Consider the following 19,456-nt stretch of genomic DNA (forward strand, 5'->3'; position numbering starts at 1 on the left):
GGCTGCAACTTCCCATCCCCACCGGAAGAAATCGAAGAGGGGGATGACGTCTTCTTCACCCATGGCGCAAAGCCATGGTCTCGACCATGTACGTTGTTGCGTTGCAGTGAAAACGGTGGGCCGGACGCGCGCAGGACACGGGAGTAGATAGCGGCGTGAGCAAGGCCGCCGACATTCCCAGAGTGGCTTGGAGCTGATGGTGTCAACGCGGAGGCAATGGTGCTGAGCAGCAGCCTCCTCAACGGAGATGATGAAGCTCCTACTTCGTGACTCATCCTGCTTCGTGCTCAGCGACGGCCATGGAAAGAGCGGAGGAGTGTTTGTAGATAGGTGAAGACACTTCTTCTCGACAGTTACGTTGCAGTAGTTACCTCATGATGTCACGGTATAGATTTTTGGATGTTGCAAGTTATATAGATACGTGCGATGTTGCAGACATATGCATCTTGTGTGATGTTGCACGATCGATTTTTAAGATGTTTAATTGTTGCAACTGCTGCTTTTGATGTTTCATCTGTTCATTTTTCATGTTGCATTGTTTGTTTTTAGTGTTTCACCTGTAGGAGCTCAAGCTCACCAACCATATGTTGATTTGTTTGGAAATGTTGTATGAAACAAGTTCTAATGTTGAGGTGGGACTTTTACTCCTAGAATAGGATGTTTATATTGAGATATTTTTACGCATATTTTCTGATGTTGCAAATATAAACTTTTGGTGTTGCAAACATTTGATTTAGATGTTACGGCGGAGCGTCTGATGGGCTGCCGATTTGAAAACCACCAGAAAATTATTTCAACCTAGCTGCAATCATCAGGTAGAATGTTGCTGAAAACCACCACTCGTTTCTTTCAACTGATGTGTGTAGTGGTCGACGACTCTTATCTCTGCCACATCCCTCAACCGAATTCTGTGCCTCCCAACTACTACAGCAAGGTCTGTCAGCAATCTTTAACTGTGGTGGAAATGCACAACTATATACACACTCAAGGTTAAGGTATGCGATTCAAGGGTTTGAGTATAGGGGTGTAGAGGTGGGTTTTCAAGGGCCGGCAGGAATTTCAAGAAAGTTGAGCGCATCTCAAAAGGAAAATAAAGAAAGGTCAGCAAGAAACTGAGCAGCACGACTAATCCAACGGCGTATATAGTAAGTAGCTGACGGCAAGTGCCATGTAGATGGCCTCATACGATCTGCTGACCCTGGAGTGAACCTGCTTTAACTCGATAAACACAACTATTTCCAAAACTTTGTTCCTTTGTATGGACCACTTGACACGTGAAGCTATCAGTTGCAATTTGGTAAAAGAAAAAAAGGAAAAAGAAGGGAGAAAACATCAAATACTTCCTATCTGAGCCATCAAATACGTCCTTTTTTCTTCTTCTTTTAGCTGAAGCGTGTACTATAGCGTGTACATTAGCTATCAGGCAGAGAAAAGAAGAGAGCAATGCTGTAACATCAGTTACTTTGCTTTCATGGTCTTATTGGCTGAGAAGAAATAAACGGATCGGAGGAATCAAATGAAGCTACGAAATCGACCTCCCACCTTCAGCTGCTGTGGCTGGAAGTGAAAGCAACCCAAGCTAGTCTGTCACAAGGCAGCACTAGCCTCTGGATGAATACAGTGCCAGTATTGCCCCTGCCCGACGTTAGTTGCAACCAGGTAACATAGCAAAAAAAAAAAACGCACTATCAGCAACTACATCACAAGTAATCATGCCGATTTGACAGGTTACCATTGTTCTGTTCTCAAGCCTGCCAAACCTAGATACAAGCAGGTGAATTCCTGGGGCGTACCAAGATCATTCATGGGTGGAACATTGAATCCCCCCGCATATAGGTTGAGTGGTTGATATATCAGCACATCGTTTCAGCAATAAGGACAATCTTAAACATTAACAAAAAGGTAGGTGACGCTGTCAAAGCTTATTACCAGAATCCCAGCCTACCTTAGGATACTACACCTCACCCCCTGTGATTTGGAGATAGAAGGCCCATCTGTTCCGTAAGGTTAGCCACGTGCTCCACTTTGTTCCATCCATTCTCCTGAGGTGTCTCCCTTGTATCTAGTACACCTGAATCAACTTCATCGTTATCAACAGATAGAGGGCTGCCAACCAGGAACTGCTCCCAGAAGGAATCAACAATGGCTGGCAGTTTCTGAGTCTCATCGTTGTACAAAATCTCATCAGTCTCGATGGGAATACTATCGTCACCCTCTTCGGTCAGGGGAAACTCAGGGCCAGGCATCCCAAAGGGTCCTCCAGGAATATCAGAGTCATCAGGTACTATGTCAGCCAGATCAGGGAATTCCGGAAGAGTGATATCACTCCCTGGTGCTATAATCTTTGAAACAGGAGGCACAACACTCATGTTGGGAACTTGGTTGGATGAGTTGTTGTCCAAAACAACTGGACACTGGATTTCAGGAGCCACTGAAGACGAACAGATAGCTGAAAGCCCAGAGCTCGCAGGCACATACGGCAAACCTGAGTTAGCTGGAACCTCTGCAAGGGTTACCCCAGAATTTCTGGTCGATGAAGAGCTGTCAAAACCTTGAGCAGCTGGCATATAATTCTCCAGTAGAAAATCATCTGAATTTCCCACAGATTCAAATCTATGTGATGCATCTAGCTTTAGGATCTTCCTTAGCATTGCTTTGGCAGCTTCGTTGATCATAGGCTGATACTTGACAATTTGACCGTCCAATGAGGCAGAACCACTTTCAGAGTCTAGGCCGCCATCTTGCTTGGGTAGCCTCCTCTTCTTGTTTACGGCTACTATTCTCCTTCTGCTGTTCTCGTTTTGCTGTACAAACTGTGCTAGGAAACCAGGACTTTGCATTGCTTTGGCCAGGAAAGACATCATCTGTTGCTGCCGTGATTCCATCCCTTGAAGACGCTTCCCCAAAGTCTGCAGCTGATGGTCAGTTGTCTGCTGTTGCTGTCTCAGCCTGACAAGCTCTTGCATAAGAACATTCTTATCCCTTTTCAGCCGTTCTATCTCTTCCTCCAACCCAAATTTACCCACCTCTACACAGGCTGGCAAAGGAGCGTTCTGCAATTGGGGCTGCTGCGGTTGGCTGTTCCCCTGCAATGATGGTTTCCTTCTATTGATAGTCTTCAATAGATGTTTTTGTCCTCTCAGAAAACCCTCATTTGCAAATTCCCATCTGTCTGGATCAACCTTTCTAAACCCCTGATCAAAAGGCACCAATGAGATCATTAGAGTGCAACAGAGTCAGTAGCTGAGAAAATCTTACTCTTGGCTGTCAATAGAGTGCATGTAATTAAATTTATGTGCAAGTAATTAAACTAAAGACAATCTTATGAAGATGTAAGCATAAATATCAAGTAGAATTGAGTTATTCTGAATTCCTGATGCAAGGGATAGTTCAACAATCAACAATCAGTAGCTCAGAAAATAAGCTAAAGACATACAGAGCAAACTGAAAGAACAAATCAGCATATGTTCTTACAGAGCATATTTTTTATTTTTTTTTTACAATTCCATAGGGTTATAAAGTGCAGGCAGCTTGTTGGTGCAAAATGTCTGATAGTAACATATAGAGTCAATAATAGTGTATTCAGGTCTGATTAAATGCCTCAAAAATTAACAATCTAAAAATTCCAAAAGAATGTGGTTCCATGCGTTATTCAAATATCAATAAGCAGAGGAGATTATACAACAGCACAGCATGCACCTCAATGGGGCAAGAAATATTCTTAGCTTACAAATAACAGTTTATGTTTTATATTCAAATAAACTCATGAGTTCTCTTTTCAGCAGCATTTATTATCTACGTAACAAGAGAAATTTTGCTTGTTCTATAGCTAAATCAGAAACCAGAAGTAGCTTGTAACCAGGCAACATAAACATTCAACTGTTCCTATGTATCTAGACGTTGGCATCTCATAACTGCACAGGCTTGAACTGGTTCTGAAGTATAATGTAGGAACAATATTCTAAGCCATAGTCACAGGGATTGGGGTCGAATGTGAGTTCCGGGGCCTAGGACATCGTCCCCATCTGAGGGTCAGGGTCGAACAGGGTTCATATCCCAATGGAGGCAGAGCTGTTGTCCCACTAGGGATCGTGGTGTGAGGTGTAACCTTGAATGATAACAAATGCACCCAAACATAATATGAGTCTAGTATTATGGATCATATGCAGGACTGAATTTATGAATTCTTTTGGTGGTTAAGAAATACATGTTGGGTATAAAATGTAAAGGGGGCATAGAGAACTAGTCAGCTCCATGTGCTTATGCCAAGAGGTGACTCTAGTAGGTAAAGTAGCAAACAAATAGAAGCATCCAACAAGCAAATTATTTTAAGAAAGGCACTAGCAAGCCTGAAATTTTGATGCCACCAACTCAACCCAACGGATCTTTGACTTTCTATAGGCAGGTGCTCAATTTGACACATGACAAAGTTCATGAGCATGCTGAGCAAGTGGCGCGTTGAAGTGTCAGATTAACCGTGTGATTTCAGTATCTAAAGAAGACTCTTCCGCAGTAGAACTTTGGAAGGCAATATTCCAAGTTTCAGGCTGATCGCAAACAGACAGTGATGCTAATTGATTGATAAAACCTAGGAGGTCCAAGGACATCTGGTTGTGAAGCAAATGCTATAGTATGTACCAGCTGCCGTTCTGAACTTGAGATCAGTTTAAACATGTCACCGTCTATCCTTTGACCCTTGTGGATGGATTTATTTCTCGAGACGAGACTGGTATCCCATTGTCTGAGCACCAAAACGTACAGCGTAGAGTAACCAAGCAGAGGCAGAAAGTAGGCGTCTGCGGTGACTTACATATGTGTTGAGCTGCCTGACGAAGGAGGAGAAGTTGCTGTGCTTGAAGTACTTTGGCAGGAGGTCCCTGGCGAACTCGGGCGTGTTCCAGACGATGAAGCTGTTGTTCCCGGGGCCCCAGGACACGACGTCGTCCGTGGCCGGGTCGTCGACCATCTCGTAGGTCTTCATGAGGAAGGGCGGCGGCGGCGCTGCGGCCGCCCCGCCGTTGCCCACCGCCGCGTGCGCGGTCGCGGCCGCAGGGGCCGGGGCCACCGGAGGCGCCACCGCCGTGGTCACCGTCGCCGCGGCCGCCGCCGCCGCAGCGGCAGCAGCTGCGACACCGCCCTGCATCTCCCGCGCGATCCGTACGGCGGCCGCTCACGCCGCCATGGGGGGCGGAACGACGACTAGGGTTAGAAGGCCCGCGCGGGGGAAGGGGGGTCGCCGAGATTGGAGGGAGCGGGTGGGTGGGTGCTCCGGGGAATTGGGGTGGCGAGGTCTGGCGCCGCCGCCAGCAGCCTGTTTGCGAGCAATTGCAGAGGAAGGGGGGAGGCGAGAGGAAAGGGGAATCGGAATGGGCGAGGAGAGAGGCGATAGAGCTTGGCTTGGGCTTGGGCTTGGGCGCCGCAATTTAAGTAGTTTTTTATTGGCTGGGGTGTTTGTGTAAAATCCTAAAAGAGCAAGGGAAGATTTTGTATAGAATACTATTTTTCTAGAATACTTTTTATAGATATGTAAAAAAATGAATGGAATAGATACTAAAACTGTCTCCAACGGGAGACTCTAAACCGTTCTCTACCCTGTATATAGAGAAGATTCTGTTCTCTATGCTCTAGCAGTATTTTCTTAATGGTTCTCTATTTTATAGAACGCTACAGGTTTCCTCTATATATAGAGATTCTCTCTCCTCTTCTCTATTTTTTCTTTATGATTTAAACACTGGATTAAATAAAAATAAAATATGTCTATAGCATTTGAGGTATGATAAATACGTACGTACAAAAATTTGAAACAAAATACGTTTCTAATATAGGATTTAATGTATAAAGAACGAGATTTAGAGAATATTATCGGAGAGAAATAAAATATAGAGGAGAGAATCTTGTAGACAGAAGTCTGTAAATCAGGGATACAGATAACGACCGTCGGAGATAGCCAAACAAAATTGCAAAAAAGGGTTCCCCGAGTGCCGGCTGCAACGGAGATCCATCCACAGCCGCCGCCGAATTTCCCCACTTCACCGACGCAGCAGCAATGGCGACGCCACCATCACCGATCATCCGCTGTCTCCTCCTCCTCCTCGTCGCCTTCCCCTCTCACCCGCGGGCCAGGGCCGCCGCGGGGCCCGCGCGGCTGTCCCCATCCCCGTTCGACGCCGCGTTGGCGAAGCTCCAGGCGCGGATCGGCTACGCCTTCCGCGCGCCGGACCTCCTGCGCCGCGCCATGACGCACGCCTCCTACTCCGGCGAGAACGGCCGCGCGCTCGCCGTCCTGGGCCTCGCCGCCGCCCAGTCCGCCGCGGCGCTCGGCGCCCTCGCCGCCGACAACGACGCCGCGGCATCCGCCGTGTCGCGCCGCGCCAGCGAGGCGGCCTCCGAGGCCGCGTGCGCCGCCGCGGGGACGCACGTCGGGATCCCGGCCATCGTGCGCGTCGCTAGCCGGACCAGCGCGTCCGCGGCACCCGTCGTCTGCGGCGCGCTTCGGGCGCTTATCGGCGCCGTCGCCGTCGACGCCAATAGCACGGACGCTGCCGTGGAGGTGTTCTGGAGGCTGCACGTGCTCACTGCTGCCGCCGCCGCCGCCGCCGCCATGTGAGGGGGCCGGGATCGTCATCCAGCACCACCTTCTAGTAATCTACTACTATTACTGGAGTAGTGTGGATTCGCACCGTCATCCGTGTTCGTTTCTCTTGTGTTTAGTTCAGTGACTGCTCCTCAACTCTTCTGATGTTCAGCTATCACTTACTACTAGGCTCTACATCTACTCTTAGTATGCAATGCTCCATCCAGGAATGTCCATTTGGCTGCACATTTGGATTTCTGGCTGCAATAAAATGTGATGGGTCGTGGAACATGAACTCCATTCGAGTCGGTCGGTACGAAACATTACTGCTCCAAATATGCTGTGCAAATATTCCGTCACCACAAACTATGAGCAGTTAATTAACAATCAATGGCCGTGCAAGATATCCTGAATGGTAGGGAGTAGTCTGCTACTGCAGTGAATAAGTTAGAATGCAAATATTACGAGGAAAATCGAGACCAAAGCCACAGAGTTACAAGGTTTAAAATGGTGTGCACCGAATTGCTACATTAGACTCATATCAGGCTTACATTTTGCAACATCACTCTTGTATTGCCCTAAACTCACTTGAGGTTGCAAATTTCCTTGACAATAACACAATCACTGACCAGGAGCCCAGTTTGACAAAATTTGATAAGAGTGAGACTCCTGTTACAACGTGAACCAACTCAATGTATAACTTACTTCCTTGGTTTTTTGCTCCTGTGCGTATTCTCAGGAGTTGAAGCATCCAACTTGCGTTTCTTGGCTAGCTGCTTCGCCTTTCTTGCAGCCACAGCAGGTCGCTTCCCTTTACGAGCACTAGCTCCAGTTTCATTAGTCTTGCTCTGCTTCCCTTGGATGCTGGGACGCTGGTTCACTTTCACCTTCTTCACAACACCAGATTTGCTTGATCTCAGTCCCTGATAGGACAAAGCTGATGCCTTACGTTTCGCTTTGTCACTGCCTTCATTAGATTTGCTGCCTGGTGTTGAAACCTCCTTGTGTTTTGGCACACGCTTCTTCTTCCGGACTTCTGACGTCTTCTTTGGTGTTGTATCAACCTGTTTTGCATGGGTGAGCCTCAAAGAGCGGTCTCGGATCTTCATCTCCCGTTTCCTTACAATAGCATTAGCAGCTTCCTGCACAGCATATATCAGAAGGTCAAAGGTATATTACTTCTTTTCAGGCCAGTTAAGAGTTATTTACAGAGAGACAATGCATACTGATCATGTTAACAAAAATGAAGTCATTTTCTAGTAGCCCCCTGTTAAGTGTAGAAAAGCTCTGTCCAATATTGCAAGCAGCAGCATGGATGATACAAGAAAAACTAGTTTCTATAAAAGCCAGGAATTGAGTTAAAAAGTGGTTTCAATATTTTAGATCCATGTATAATCGAGATTTTCGCGCTAGTACAGATTCTCCTTTGCGTATCCAACAACAACAACAACAACTTAGCCTTTTGTCCCAAGCAAGTTGGGGTAGGCTAGAGATGAAACCCACAGAAAACAAGAATAAGAAACACAAAAAGGGCACAAGCCAAAGGAAGAGTTAGGAGTTAAACAAAAAGTAACAAAAATCACGGTTCAGGTACGTTAATTGCTAGTCTCCAAGCGTTCCTATCCATAGCTAATTCCTTAGCGATATTCCACTCCTTAAGGTCTCTCTTAACCGTCTCGTCCCAAGTTAGTCTAGGTCTACCTCTACCTCTCTTAACATTATCGCCCCACTTTAAAACTCCACTACGCACCGGCGCCTCGGGAGGCCTCCGTTGTACATGTCCAAACCATCTCAACCGATGTTGGATCAACTTCTCCTCGATAGGTGCCACCCCGACCCTATCTCGAATCTCTTCGTTCCGGACTCTATCCCTTCTTATATGCCCGCAGAACCAACGCAGCATACGCATCTCTGCTACACTCAGTTGCTGGACATGTCGCCTTTTTGTAGGCCAACATTCGGCACCGTATAACATCGCCGGGCGAATCGCCGTCCTATAGAACTTACCTTTTAGCCTCTGTGGCACCTTCTTATCACAGAGGACGCCCGAAGCCTGCCGCCACTTCAACCAACCAGCTGAAATTCTATGTCTAACATCTTCATCAATATCTCCATCTTTCTGAAGCATTGATCCTAGATACCGGAAAATATCCTTCTTGGCCACCACTTGACCCTCGAGGCTAACGTCCCCATCCTCATGCCTAGTCGGGCTAAAGTCGCACATCATATACTCGGTCTTGGTCCTACTCAACCTGAACCCCCTCGACTCTAACGTGTGTCTCCACAGTTCTAACTTCATATTAACCCCTGCCCTACTCTCGTCAACTAGCACCACATCATCAGCAAAGAGCATACACCAAGGGATATCACCCTGTATGTCCCTTGTGACCTCATCCATCACCAAAGCAAATAGATAAGGGCTCAATGCTGACCCCTGATGTAGTCCTATTTTAATTGGAAAGTCACTGGTATCGCCATCACATGTTCGAACACAAGTCATCGCATTCTTGTACATATCCTTGATGAGGGTAATATACTTAGTTGGGACGTTGTGTTTTACCAAGGCCCACCACATGACGTCTCTCGGTACTTTGTCATACGCCTTCTCTAGATCAATAAAGACCATGTGTAAGTCCTTCTTCTCCTCTCTATATCTCTCCATCAACTGTCGTACTAAGAAAATCGCCTCCATGGTCGACCTCCCAGGCATGAACCCAAACTGGTTTTGGGTCACCCTTGTCAATCTTCTTAGACGGTGCTCGATAACCCTCTCCCAAAGCTTCATCGTATGGCTCATCAGCTTAATCCCCCGGTAGTTAGTACAACTTTGAACATCTCCCTTGTTCTTGAAGATCGGTACTAATATACTTCTCCTCCATTCCTCCGGCATCTTGTTTGACCGGAAAATTAGGTTAAAAAGCTTAGTTAACCATACTACCGCCCTCTCGCCCAGACATCTCCACACCTCAATGGGGATGCCATCGGGACCCATTGCTTTACCTCCCTTCATCCTCTTCAGAGCCTCCCCGATCTCTGCCTCCTGAATCCTCCTCACAAAGCGTCTGTTGGTATCATCAAATGAGTCGTCCAACTCGAAAGTAGGACCCTCATTTTCCCCATTAAACAAATTGTCGAAGTATTCTCGCCATCTGTCTTTGATCTCCTCATCCTTCACCAGAAGTCGATCTGTCCCATCCTTGATGCATTTGATCTGGTTTATGTCCCTTGTCTTTCTCTCGCGAGCCCTAGCTATCCTATAAATGTCCTTCTCTCCTTCCTTCGTACCTAGCCGTTGATAAAGGTTATCAAAAGCCTGACCTTTCGCTACACTTACAGCTCGCTTTGCAGACCTCTTCGCTAATCTATAGCCCTCGATGTTGGTCGCGCTCTTGTCGAGGTGAAGGCGTTTGAAACACTCCTTCTTCTCCCTAATAGCCCTTTGCACCTCGTCATTCCACCACCAAGTCTCTTTCACTTCTTGCTTGCCTCCCCTACTCACACCAAACACTTCTGAGGCCACCTTCCGAACACATGTCCCCATCTTTAGCCACATATCATCTACATCTGCTCCTTCTTCCCAAGGCCCCTCGCCTAGCATCCTCTCCTTAAACGTCTGTGCCTCTTCCCCTCTAAGCTTCCACCACTTCGTTCTCGCAATCTTGGCACGTTTGTCCCGGTGGGCACGTACCCGAAAACGAAAATCCGCCACCACAAGCTTGTGTTGGGGGACAACACACTCCCCAGGTATCACCTTACAATCTAAGCAGGCACGTCTATCCTCTCTCCTAGTAAGGATAAAATCGATTTGGCTCGACTTTTGTCCACTATGGAAGGTCACTAGATGGGACTCTCTCTTTCTAAAGAGGGTATTCACTAACAGCAGGTCGTAGGCCAACGCAAAATTCAAAACATCCTCCCCCCCTCATTCCTACTACCATACCCGAAACCCCCGTGTACTCGCTCATATCCTACATTAGTCGCACCCACATGACCATTGAGGTCTCCTCCTATGAAGAGCTTCTCGCTGATAGGCACGGTACTAACCATGCTATCGAGGTCTTCCCAGAACTGACTCTTGGAGCTCTCACTAAGACCTACCTGAGGGGCATAGGCACTGATCACATTCAGAACCAAATCTCCAATGACCAACCGCACTAGGATAATCCGGTCGCCTTGCCTCCTAACATCTACAACTCCATCCTTAAAGCTCTTATCGATCAAGATGCCTACACCATTCCTACTCGAAGTTGTCCCCGTGTACCAAAGCTTGAAGCCAGAACCCTCCACCTCCTTCGCCTTCTGGCCCTTCCATTTAGTCTCCTGCACGCATAGAATATTTATACGTCTCCTAATTGCTACATCGACTAGTTCTCTTAACTTACCTGTTAGAGACCCTACGTTCCAACTACCTAGACGAATCCTAGTTGGCTCGGCTAGCTTCCTTACCCTTCGCACCCGTCGAGAGAAATGCGAAGACCCTTGCTCATTTTTCACTACACCCGGGCGCAGATGTAGCGCGCCACAGAGGCTGCGACGACCCGACCCTTGCTCACTTATCATCGTACCCGGATCACGATACGACGCGTCCCAGAGGGGATGACGACCCGGCCCTTGCCCATTTAACACCACACCCGGGTTCCGATGTAGCGCGTCGCTAAGAGGGTTACGCCCCAACGAATTTCTTATGGGTTTCATTTCCATTAGAGTGGCTGATTTTTTACGCTGGTTCGCCAAACCTAACACAACCCTCCTTTGCGTATCCACTTTCCTTTAATTTTTCAAGAAGCGATCATTAGGGGATGACATTACTAATGCTAGAGCCTTCTATAAATGATTTGCAAGATTGCATAGCATATAAGAAATACAATAACCAGTTCCTGTACATTACATAGACTAGTTGGCTGATTGAATGGGCCACACGATACTCAAGCAAAAGAGGAATGATAAAGAAGTGTACCCTTGTTTTGAACAAAACATACGCGATACCCTTCCCTAGGCTTGAATTTGGATCTCTGATAACACGTATAGCCTCAACATCACCTTCTGATCCACTGGAACCACAGAATAGCTGGTAGAGCTCTTCATCCTGATGTGTCAGAAAGATAATCTTGGTTAACGAAGAGAGAAAAGAAATTGAAATGGTGCTTCAGTTTTTTTTTTTAGAAGCTAGCAAGGTACAAGACCGAATACATTGCTTACCTTTACATCAAATGGAAGGTTCCCAACAAACACAGTCCTCTTTCTGTCATAAAGAGGCCCTTCTCCTCGAAGCTTTTTACGAGGGGGGCATGCCATATCAACACGGATGTGATTGCCACCGAACTAAAAGGTTACAAGATTGAGAAACAAAACAGACTTATCAATCACAACACAGAAATTTTTAACCTACCAGTTATGAACTAATCATGTTTCCACTAGTTGTATAACAGCAAAACTTACCAGTGCCATGTTATGGGACAAAGCAGTGCGCGCAGACTGCTCATCTTTGAAGACAATGTAGGCATGCACACTGCAAAGAATATAAGGACATATGAATAAGGAAACCAATTGTGAACCGTCATGTGCTTTTAATCATTGTTTCGTTGCATACATTGGGTTATGCTAGTTGCTAGGGGAAAACAATGATGTATAGTGCAAGCACATAACTAAGTAAACTAATAATTAGATAAGGAAGAACAATTCACAAGAAAAGGAGCACTCACTTGTCGACCAATTCATTGACCTTCCCCTGTAAAACGGCCCCTTTCCTCGTAAGCTTGGTCTGCAGGAAGAACAATCACAAGACATTGGGATGTTTCCACCTCAAATCAAACAAATAACAAGGAATTCGATGGCCATGGCATTGTACTGACGTCAACCAGTGGCACGGAGCGGATCCTGACAGACTCGATCTCTCCGAACGCCGCGAACTCCTTGGTGAGCACCTTGCGCTTGGTCCGCAGCGGCAGGTTTCCCACGAACACCGTCCTGAGCAGCTTGCTCTCGTCGTCGAATGTCTCCTCGTCGTCCTCCCCCGCCCCGCCCGCCGCAGCCGCGGCATCGTCGGGGGCCTTCCTCTTCTCCCCAACGCTCGGCGGCTTCTCCTTGCCCGCGCCACTCCGCCGCCCGCGGCCGGCCTCGACCTCGTCCCGCTTCCGCTTGCGCTGCGGCCCCTCCTCCTTGCGCTTCTTCTTCCTCGAGGACGGCTCGACAGCCTCGGCGTCTGGGCTGGGGTGCTTGCGAGGGCGCGTCGCGGGCGGAGCAGCAGCGGCAGCAGGGGGCTCCTCCGTAGAGGGCTTCCGGCGGAACGGGTTGTCCGCGGAGAAGAGGGAGCGGATGGCTGCGGCCGGGGAGGCGCCGCCCGCCGCCTCGGGGGCTGGGTCCTTGTGCTTCTTCGCCATCGGCGGCGGCGGGTGGTCGGGGCGCGCGATGCGGTTGCGGTTTGCGGCGCGGGGCCTTGTAATTGGGCCTTGCCTCGCTGGGCGTCTCGGAATAGACGTGGGGTGGGGGGAGCCTCAGGCATCCTCAGCCGTCCGATGCAGGGCTAACGGGTAGGATTAGTCCGTTTTCTGCACCGCGGCGCACCGTCCCGGCTTCTCTTGCCTTGTTGACCGTGTCGCGACAGCGGAGGAGAGGGGTTAGGGTTCTTGCGCTCTGATTTCTCTCCCTGCACGCCGCCGCCGCCGCCGCTGCCATTGCTGACCGGAAAATAGGGGAGCGGAGGATGGAGGGAACTAGCCGTGCGGACGGGAGGAACCCGAACCAGCTCCGTCCCTTCAGCTGCACCGGCAACCCGCTCAACCGCGCCCACGGCTCCGCTCGCTGGGCGCAGGGCGACACCGTCGTGCTGGCCGCCGTGTACGGGCCCAAGCCGGGGACCAGGAAGGGGGAGAACCCCGAGAAGGCCTGCATCGAGGTCGTCTGGAAGCCCAAGACCGGCCAGATCGGTACCCGCTCTTCCTCTTCCACTCTAGTTCACTGCGCCTGCTGTGGTCGCCGCCTTGCCTTGCGTATTGCGTCGTCATTGGCAATCAAAGAGGATGCTTACATTGCCACTAGTGTCCCCAAGTAACCTTGTCACTGAAACGGCTAGTTGTTTACAGGAAGGCAGGAGAGGGTGTATGAGATGACACTCAAGAGGACGTTGCAGAGCATCTGCATGCTCACCGTTCATCCAAACACCACCACCTCTGTCGTGCTTCAGGTAATGTTGCCCGGCTGTCATGCTACTCTAAGTTGCTTTTAATCTTCTTTACACAGTTCTACCATTCTTGTTGGTTTTGTCCCATATGCAATTCAGGGCGTCATAGTATATAGCACTTTTGGGGTGCTGTTGAAAAACAACTATATCACCGGATATTTTTCAATACTCGAGTCAATTGAATTAATCAGGCTGCAAATGCCATAAACAAAGTAGGTTGCATCTCTCAGTTCCCTCATCAAAACCTTAACTAGTTTCCGAAGTGCATCTCCGAGGTGCAAAATGATTTGGTTCTGTGAACTAATGATGAGCTTATAATGCTGCCTGCAGAAAGGCAACAAATTAGTACTAGAATGTCCACTTTCATAGAGGTTTCAGCATATACACAATTTTGTTGGGGGCTATTATGGTAAACGTGTTCCTTGTAGCAACTGTTTCTGTCACGCCTGCTTACTGTGTTTCAGATCCGTATTCTGTTGTCAACCTTTTTGTAGTGCATCAGAGCAGTCTGCCTTATGTTGGCTAGTATTGTTTGTGCTCATGCCACTAAATGTCACTTATCAGTGGTTAATCATGTTTTTGCAGGTTGTGGGTGATGATGGCTCTGTATCCTTCCACAGTTTTTGCTTACTGCATTTGTTTACTTGCAGTTTACTGGGAGTTCTTGATCTGATATCAAGTAGTTGTGGAATTTAGAGGGAGCTCTTTGTCTGATATCTATATATGCCTTCCTTCATATGTTCTTTGTTGCCAAAACATCATGTGCATTCTAAATGTCAGTACCTTCCTGATCTCAATTTAAGCTAGTCCTTTGTCTCCTTGACTGCGCTTAGCTTCTGCCATGTGCAATTAACGCTTCCTGCGCTGCCCTTGCATTTGCTGGCATCCCTTTGAAACATCTTGCAGGTAAGTTGAGCAGACTTTTTGTATGTTATGCCTTGGTACCTTGTTGCCAACAAGTTACAAAATTTGCTGCAGTCGCAATTGGCTGTGGGGTGGTGGAGAATGGTGGGGTTATTTTAGACACAAACACGGCAGAAGAGCAGGTAGGAATTGTTCCCTTTTCTGAAGTCCACAGGAGGAATATATTGAGTACCCTGTACGATGGGAGTGTAATAATCCGTGTCCTGTCACAACCTGCAGCAATTGAAGTCCTTTGCTCATCTGGTGTTCCCCAGTTCGCGCAAGGTGGTTGGTTCGAAGGAACCAAAACAGAAAGACGTGGAGTTTGAGCGAGGATTGATAACCTCTATCTCCCACGGAGTGATGTCTGGTATGGTGCTATGTCTTCCTTTTGGTTGTTAGTGGGGGTGCATGCTTTCCCATGCTCATCACTGTTACTGTCCCTTTTGTTTTGTGATCAGAGGACGACTACTTGAACTGCATAGAGAGAGGTGTTGCGGCGTCCTCACGGATCTCGGATTTTATGAGGAAGACTCTGCAGAAGGAGGCCGCGTCTGTAGCTGCTTGAGTGACATCATGTTTGACAGCATAGTGTGATTTTGGTGGCAGCTCATGTTGCAGTGGAGGAGGCAACGAGGAAGTGCTACCTGATCCAGTTGCCGCGGTGCGCGCCCTGGATGAACCTGACATGGGCGCTGAACCATTCATTGTAGAGGCGATTGGTGGGGATCTGATGTTGTTCTCAGCCTCACCGGGATTGGGATTTGGGAGCTTGAACAAGTTGAGATGGGATGAGGTTGTACTATTTGTGCACAATACTATTTGTGGAGTCAGATTTACTCCAGGTTGGTTTGTGTTGGCTGACACTTGTATTTGGTGCATGTGTGTGTGGTCCGTGGCCGGTGCATAGTGTCGCGCTTTGGTGGATGGAATGATTGAAGTCGTTAGTAGAACGAACGCAAAAGGTGGTTGAGATATGAGAAGGCCGGGCCATGACGATCCATGCAATGCAATGCCATGCTGCTGGGCCTGGACGGGCTCGGTCGGGGGGTGTGTGTGTGTGGCCTTCTGGATTTGACGCGCCAACCGGAGCCGCACGCAAACACCTTGCTCTGGTCTTGAGCGTCGTCGGTGGCACGCGGCAAACGCAAAACGAGGGAGGCCGGGAACCCAAGCCGGCTGGGCTGGGAATAGGAGGAGGAAGCTTCCTCTCCACCCTAGCAGTTGCCCTGTCGGCCGTCGCGGCGCGGTCGTCTCGCTCTCGTCTCCTCTCGGCCAAACAAAGGAAACCCAACCACCCACCACCAGACGCAGACGGAGACGGAGAGGGGGGATCCGATCCAGCTCGAGCACCAGCAGCCTCTGCTGCTATATACTAGCAGAACCAACTCCTCGGCCCCCAAGATCTCCGGCGATCCCAATTCAATCGACCCGGATCCACTCCCCGCGCCGGCAGGGCGGAGATCAGACAGCCATGGCGTTCGATGCCTTCACCGACAAGAACGCCGTCTTCCGCCGCCTCAAGGCCAAGCCAGAGAACAAGGTACCTAACTGCTGCTTCTCCTCTTCGAGATCTAGGGCGCTGCTCCTCTATCATCTTACACATCAGATCTCTCTCTCCCCTCCCCGCAGATGTGCTTCGACTGCAACGCCAAGAACCCCACCTGGGCCTCCGTCACATACGGCATCTTCCTCTGCCTCGACTGCTCCGCCGTCCACCGCAGCCTCGGAGTACACATCACCTTCGTCAGGTACTAGATCTCCCTGCTCCCGATCCAGATCTCGTCCCGCGTCGCGCTTGCTGCTCCAGTCTCCATCTCTAGAATGCCACGCTACTATCGCGTTCGCAGTGACGTGCTAGGATTATACTAGACTCAGCTCGCGTTTCAAATAACTAATGACCATCAGGGGTTGGGTTCAACAAGTTGTCGCTGGATCTGAGCCTCGCGTGCAGCTCTCGCCACTTGCAATATGAGGTTGGAGGTCACGGTCCTTGGGCAGTTGACCCCAATGCCTAAATTAGCCATGACCAAGTGCCGAACTGCCGACACACTTAGGATCTCGGAACCCAGCTCCTGTCATCTAGGAAAAACAAAACCTAAATGTGCCACATCTACACGCCTTGCTATTTTCGTACCTATGTGCCAGACAGATTAAATCACACGATGACCTCCACGGGACACAGTATGATCATTGCAAATGCTGAAAGGATTACTCTTCCGCTACTGTCCTGTTTTTCCACACTGTTCTCACCAAGAGAAAATCTACCTTAGTTCCAATAGCTATTGAAATATATCAAACAGCATTTTGTCCCTGCCAATGATGTTCTGTCATTTTTAACATCTCTTACGCAAACTGTATCCGTGCCTATTTTAGGTCGACGAACCTTGACTCATGGACTCCAGATCAGCTGAAGATGATGGCTTTCGGAGGCAACAACAGGGCCCATGCTTTCTTCAAACAGCATGGATGGAATGATGGTGGCAAAGTCGAGGCAAAGTACACATCAAGAGCTGCTGAGTTGTACAGGCAGATACTTTCAAAGGAGGTCGCTAAGAGTGCCACTAATGATAATGCCTTACCGTCATCACCTGTCGCGTCTGAGCCACCGAAGCCAGCCGATGACTTCCCTGAATTCAAGCTCTCAGATGCACCGGCAGAGAATTTGAATGGGAAGCAGGAGCCTAAGTCGCCAAAAGCGCCTCCCCGTTCACCAAAAGCACCTACCCATCCCACCTTCGCCACCTCCGTAAAGAAGCCCATTGGTGCAAAGAAGGTTGGAGGCAAGACTGGAGGGCTTGGTGTCCGAAAGCTTACTACAAAGGTAATGCTCTGGATCAAAGGAGCTATTTTTGTGCCCCCAAGTTCTTAACCACATGATACAGTTTTGAATTTGAAGGACTAACCCTTGTTGATTTTCATTTTGTCCTGCAGCCAAATGAAAGCCTGTATGAGCAGAAACCTGAAGAGCCAAAACCTGCTGTGCCTGCCTTGACGACTACTTCAACTACTAAAAGCAGTCCATCCTTGCACTCACGTTTTGAATACGTGGAGAATGAACCATCAGCTGACTCAAGAACAGGGGGATCTCATGTGACTGGCCATGTAGCACCACCAAAATCATCAGACTTTTTTCAAGAGTATGGGATGGGCAATGGATTCCAAAAGAAATCAAGCAATGCCTCAAAAGCTCAGGTAAAGCCAATTGCCACACATGTTTTCCCAGTTGCATGAAATTATGATATGTTCTGCTGACAATCAGCAAACTTAACCTCTATGCAAGCATTTGCAACCATGTTTTTCTAATTTCTATTATTTATGTTTGTCTTTACCAAATTGTTTTGTTCATATGCATTATTGTATTTAATAGCTCAGCTTGCTTGTCCGGTTTGCTATTTGCTCCCTGGCACTTTGGCATTCTATGTCCATTGGCCTGTCTACTACTTATTCATATTGCAAGGTTGCATACACTGTACATGCTTATAATTTAGGCTAGGACCCAAACAATATCTTAAGTTGCTTGCGTCATGTCTAGTTGTTAACTCAAGCTGGTTTGGTAGCTACCTTGTCCAGTAGTTACCTGGGCCGTTTTCTTCGGGCTGGCTTCTTCAACATGCAATGTGCATTCTTTTTTTTAACTCTAGTAAGGAAAATATTGCACGATGCTCTTATGTGCTTAAATAATTATCACCGGCCAGATTTTCAGTTACTCTGTTTTGTGGTTTGACTCTAGATGCATGTCTTTGCAGATTCAGGAAACTGACGAAGCAAGGAAGAAATTCTCTAATGCGAAGGCGATTTCATCATCTCAATTTTTTGGTACTCAGAACAGAGAAGAGAAAGAGGCTCAACTATCCCTTCAAAAATTTGCGGTGCGTTTACTTTATCACCTCGTCATTGATTTTTAGCCTCAGTTCAAACTTTATTTACTCCTTTCAGAATCCATGTGTAGTCTAGGGGCACGTTGGTGCATTAGACTTCTCTAGAACATTCTTATTCTCTTGAAGTTGCCTTTCTGCTTAGAGTTCATCTGTTGTCGTGATTCAGGGTTCTTCATCCATCTCAAGCGCCGATCTTTTTGGCCATGGTCGTGATGTGGACGATTCTAATCTGGACTTAAGCGCTGCAGATCTCATCAACAGAATATCTTTCCAGGTAGCTTTTGTAATACCTGTTGTCCCTTGGATCTGATTGGCTTCTAGCATCTTAGCCTGCTGTTTTAACCCACCATAGAAGAATGTAAATGCACTGTAGTTGCACATAGCAGTTTTCTCATCTGCTGCCATGGTTTTGTAGGCTTCCCAGGATCTGTCTTCACTCAAGGACATAGCTGGAGAGACTGGAAAGAAGCTGACATCTTTGGCCTCCAATTTCATCAGCGACCTCGACAGAATGCTTTGAGCGGGCTATTGGACTGAGACTTGGAGCATTTCCTATCTGCACCAGAATACTGCCTCATGTTTTGATTGTGGTGCGTCAGACAATTCAAAGCAAGCAACTCTTGCACAGCTGTGTAGAGGATAGTAGAAGGATTCGTGTTTTGCGTTTGTATTTGACCATATATCCGACATAAAGATATTTTCATTTATTTATTTGTTCACAACAGTGAAGCATACGCTTATATACATTGAGGTTTCTTGTATCTTGGAAGGAAAATCCATAGTGTCCCGTGCCTGCGGTCAATGAAACTCAGCCGGATGTTTTGACTGTGATGGTGATGATGTCCTAATCAAGGTTGATTTGGGAATTGTTTACAGACTGCATCAGGCACATAGGCTTGTCAATGATTCAGCCAACAG

At 48.0% G+C, this 19,456-nt stretch overlaps 5 protein-coding genes across 6 annotated transcripts; 3 read left to right on the plus strand and 2 right to left on the minus strand.

Moving 5' to 3' along the window:
* Nucleotides 1-1,672: 1,672 nt before the first annotated feature.
* LOC112875114 (heat stress transcription factor A-1-like) lies at nt 1,673-5,389 on the minus strand. The gene is made up of 2 exons (XM_025938830.1): nt 4,811-5,389; nt 1,673-3,194 (listed from the first exon to the last, which is right to left on the minus strand). The coding sequence occupies exons 1-2, from the start codon at nt 5,141-5,143 to the stop codon at nt 1,962-1,964; spliced, it is 1,566 nt and encodes a 521-aa protein (XP_025794615.1). The 5' UTR covers nt 5,144-5,389; the 3' UTR covers nt 1,673-1,961.
* A 567-nt stretch (nt 5,390-5,956) lies between these two features.
* Nucleotides 5,957-6,863, plus strand: LOC112875121 (protein NUCLEAR FUSION DEFECTIVE 2). Its single transcript, XM_025938843.1, has one exon. It carries the CDS (start codon nt 6,047-6,049, stop codon nt 6,605-6,607), a length of 561 nt encoding a protein of 186 aa, XP_025794628.1. The 5' UTR covers nt 5,957-6,046; the 3' UTR covers nt 6,608-6,863.
* LOC112875120 (exosome complex exonuclease RRP46 homolog) lies at nt 6,712-15,523 on the plus strand. 2 transcript variants are annotated; one of them, XM_025938842.1, is made up of 7 exons: nt 6,712-6,887; nt 13,661-13,757; nt 14,340-14,360; nt 14,588-14,660; nt 14,733-14,800; nt 14,898-15,027; nt 15,119-15,523. In XM_025938842.1, the coding sequence occupies exons 1-7, from the start codon at nt 6,739-6,741 to the stop codon at nt 15,223-15,225; spliced, it is 645 nt and encodes a 214-aa protein (XP_025794627.1). In that variant the 5' UTR covers nt 6,712-6,738; the 3' UTR covers nt 15,226-15,523. The 2 variants fall into 2 exon arrangements, with proteins under 2 accessions (XP_025794627.1, XP_025794626.1); XM_025938841.1 differs by lacking the exon at nt 6,712-6,887 and adding an exon at nt 13,087-13,500 and having other exon boundaries at nt 13,657-13,757.
* On the minus strand, nt 7,014-13,086 carry LOC112875115 (RNA-binding protein 34). The gene is made up of 6 exons (XM_025938831.1): nt 12,427-13,086; nt 12,277-12,335; nt 12,014-12,083; nt 11,774-11,896; nt 11,532-11,660; nt 7,014-7,716 (listed from the first exon to the last, which is right to left on the minus strand). The coding sequence occupies exons 1-6, from the start codon at nt 12,952-12,954 to the stop codon at nt 7,276-7,278; spliced, it is 1,350 nt and encodes a 449-aa protein (XP_025794616.1). The 5' UTR covers nt 12,955-13,086; the 3' UTR covers nt 7,014-7,275.
* Nucleotides 15,524-15,798: 275 nt separating the features above from the next.
* LOC112875116 (probable ADP-ribosylation factor GTPase-activating protein AGD9) lies at nt 15,799-19,349 on the plus strand. Its single transcript, XM_025938832.1, has 7 exons — nt 15,799-16,200; nt 16,290-16,408; nt 17,034-17,481; nt 17,592-17,852; nt 18,407-18,529; nt 18,705-18,812; nt 18,954-19,349. The coding sequence occupies exons 1-7, from the start codon at nt 16,132-16,134 to the stop codon at nt 19,056-19,058; spliced, it is 1,233 nt and encodes a 410-aa protein (XP_025794617.1). The 5' UTR covers nt 15,799-16,131; the 3' UTR covers nt 19,059-19,349.
* The last annotated feature ends 107 nt before the right edge of the window (nt 19,350-19,456 follow it).

This window comes from Panicum hallii, chromosome 9, assembly GCF_002211085.1.
Source record: "Panicum hallii strain FIL2 chromosome 9, PHallii_v3.1, whole genome shotgun sequence".
NCBI lineage: Eukaryota > Viridiplantae > Streptophyta > Magnoliopsida > Poales > Poaceae > Panicum > Panicum hallii.

Bases quoted from the DNA above. Each gene is read 5' to 3' on its own strand.
- LOC112875114 (XM_025938830.1), bottom strand. From the start codon at position 5,143: ATGCAGGGCGGTGTCGCAGCTGCTGCCGCTGCGGCGGCGGCGGCCGCG. The intron at 3,195-4,810 runs GTAAGTCACCGC...CCTTTTGATCAG, and splicing joins TCAGGCAGCTCAACACATAT to GGGTTTAGAAAGGTTGATCC.
- LOC112875121 (XM_025938843.1), top strand. From the start codon at position 6,047: ATGGCGACGCCACCATCACCGATCATCCGCTGTCTCCTCCTCCTCCTC.
- LOC112875115 (XM_025938831.1), bottom strand. From the start codon at position 12,954: ATGGCGAAGAAGCACAAGGACCCAGCCCCCGAGGCGGCGGGCGGCGCC. The intron at 11,661-11,773 runs GTAAGCAATGTA...CTGACACATCAG, and splicing joins ACCTTCCATTTGATGTAAAG to GATGAAGAGCTCTACCAGCT. The intron at 7,717-11,531 runs GTACACTTCTTT...TATGCTGTGCAG, and splicing joins ATGTTTTGTTCAAAACAAGG to GAAGCTGCTAATGCTATTGT.
- LOC112875120 (XM_025938841.1), top strand. From the start codon at position 13,278: ATGGAGGGAACTAGCCGTGCGGACGGGAGGAACCCGAACCAGCTCCGT. The intron at 14,361-14,587 runs GTATCCTTCCAC...GACTGCGCTTAG, and splicing joins TTGTGGGTGATGATGGCTCT to CTTCTGCCATGTGCAATTAA. The intron at 14,801-14,897 runs GTAGGAATTGTT...CACAACCTGCAG, and splicing joins CAAACACGGCAGAAGAGCAG to CAATTGAAGTCCTTTGCTCA.
- LOC112875116 (XM_025938832.1), top strand. From the start codon at position 16,132: ATGGCGTTCGATGCCTTCACCGACAAGAACGCCGTCTTCCGCCGCCTC. The intron at 17,482-17,591 runs GTAATGCTCTGG...TTTGTCCTGCAG, and splicing joins TCCGAAAGCTTACTACAAAG to CCAAATGAAAGCCTGTATGA. The intron at 17,853-18,406 runs GTAAAGCCAATT...ATGTCTTTGCAG, and splicing joins GCAATGCCTCAAAAGCTCAG to ATTCAGGAAACTGACGAAGC.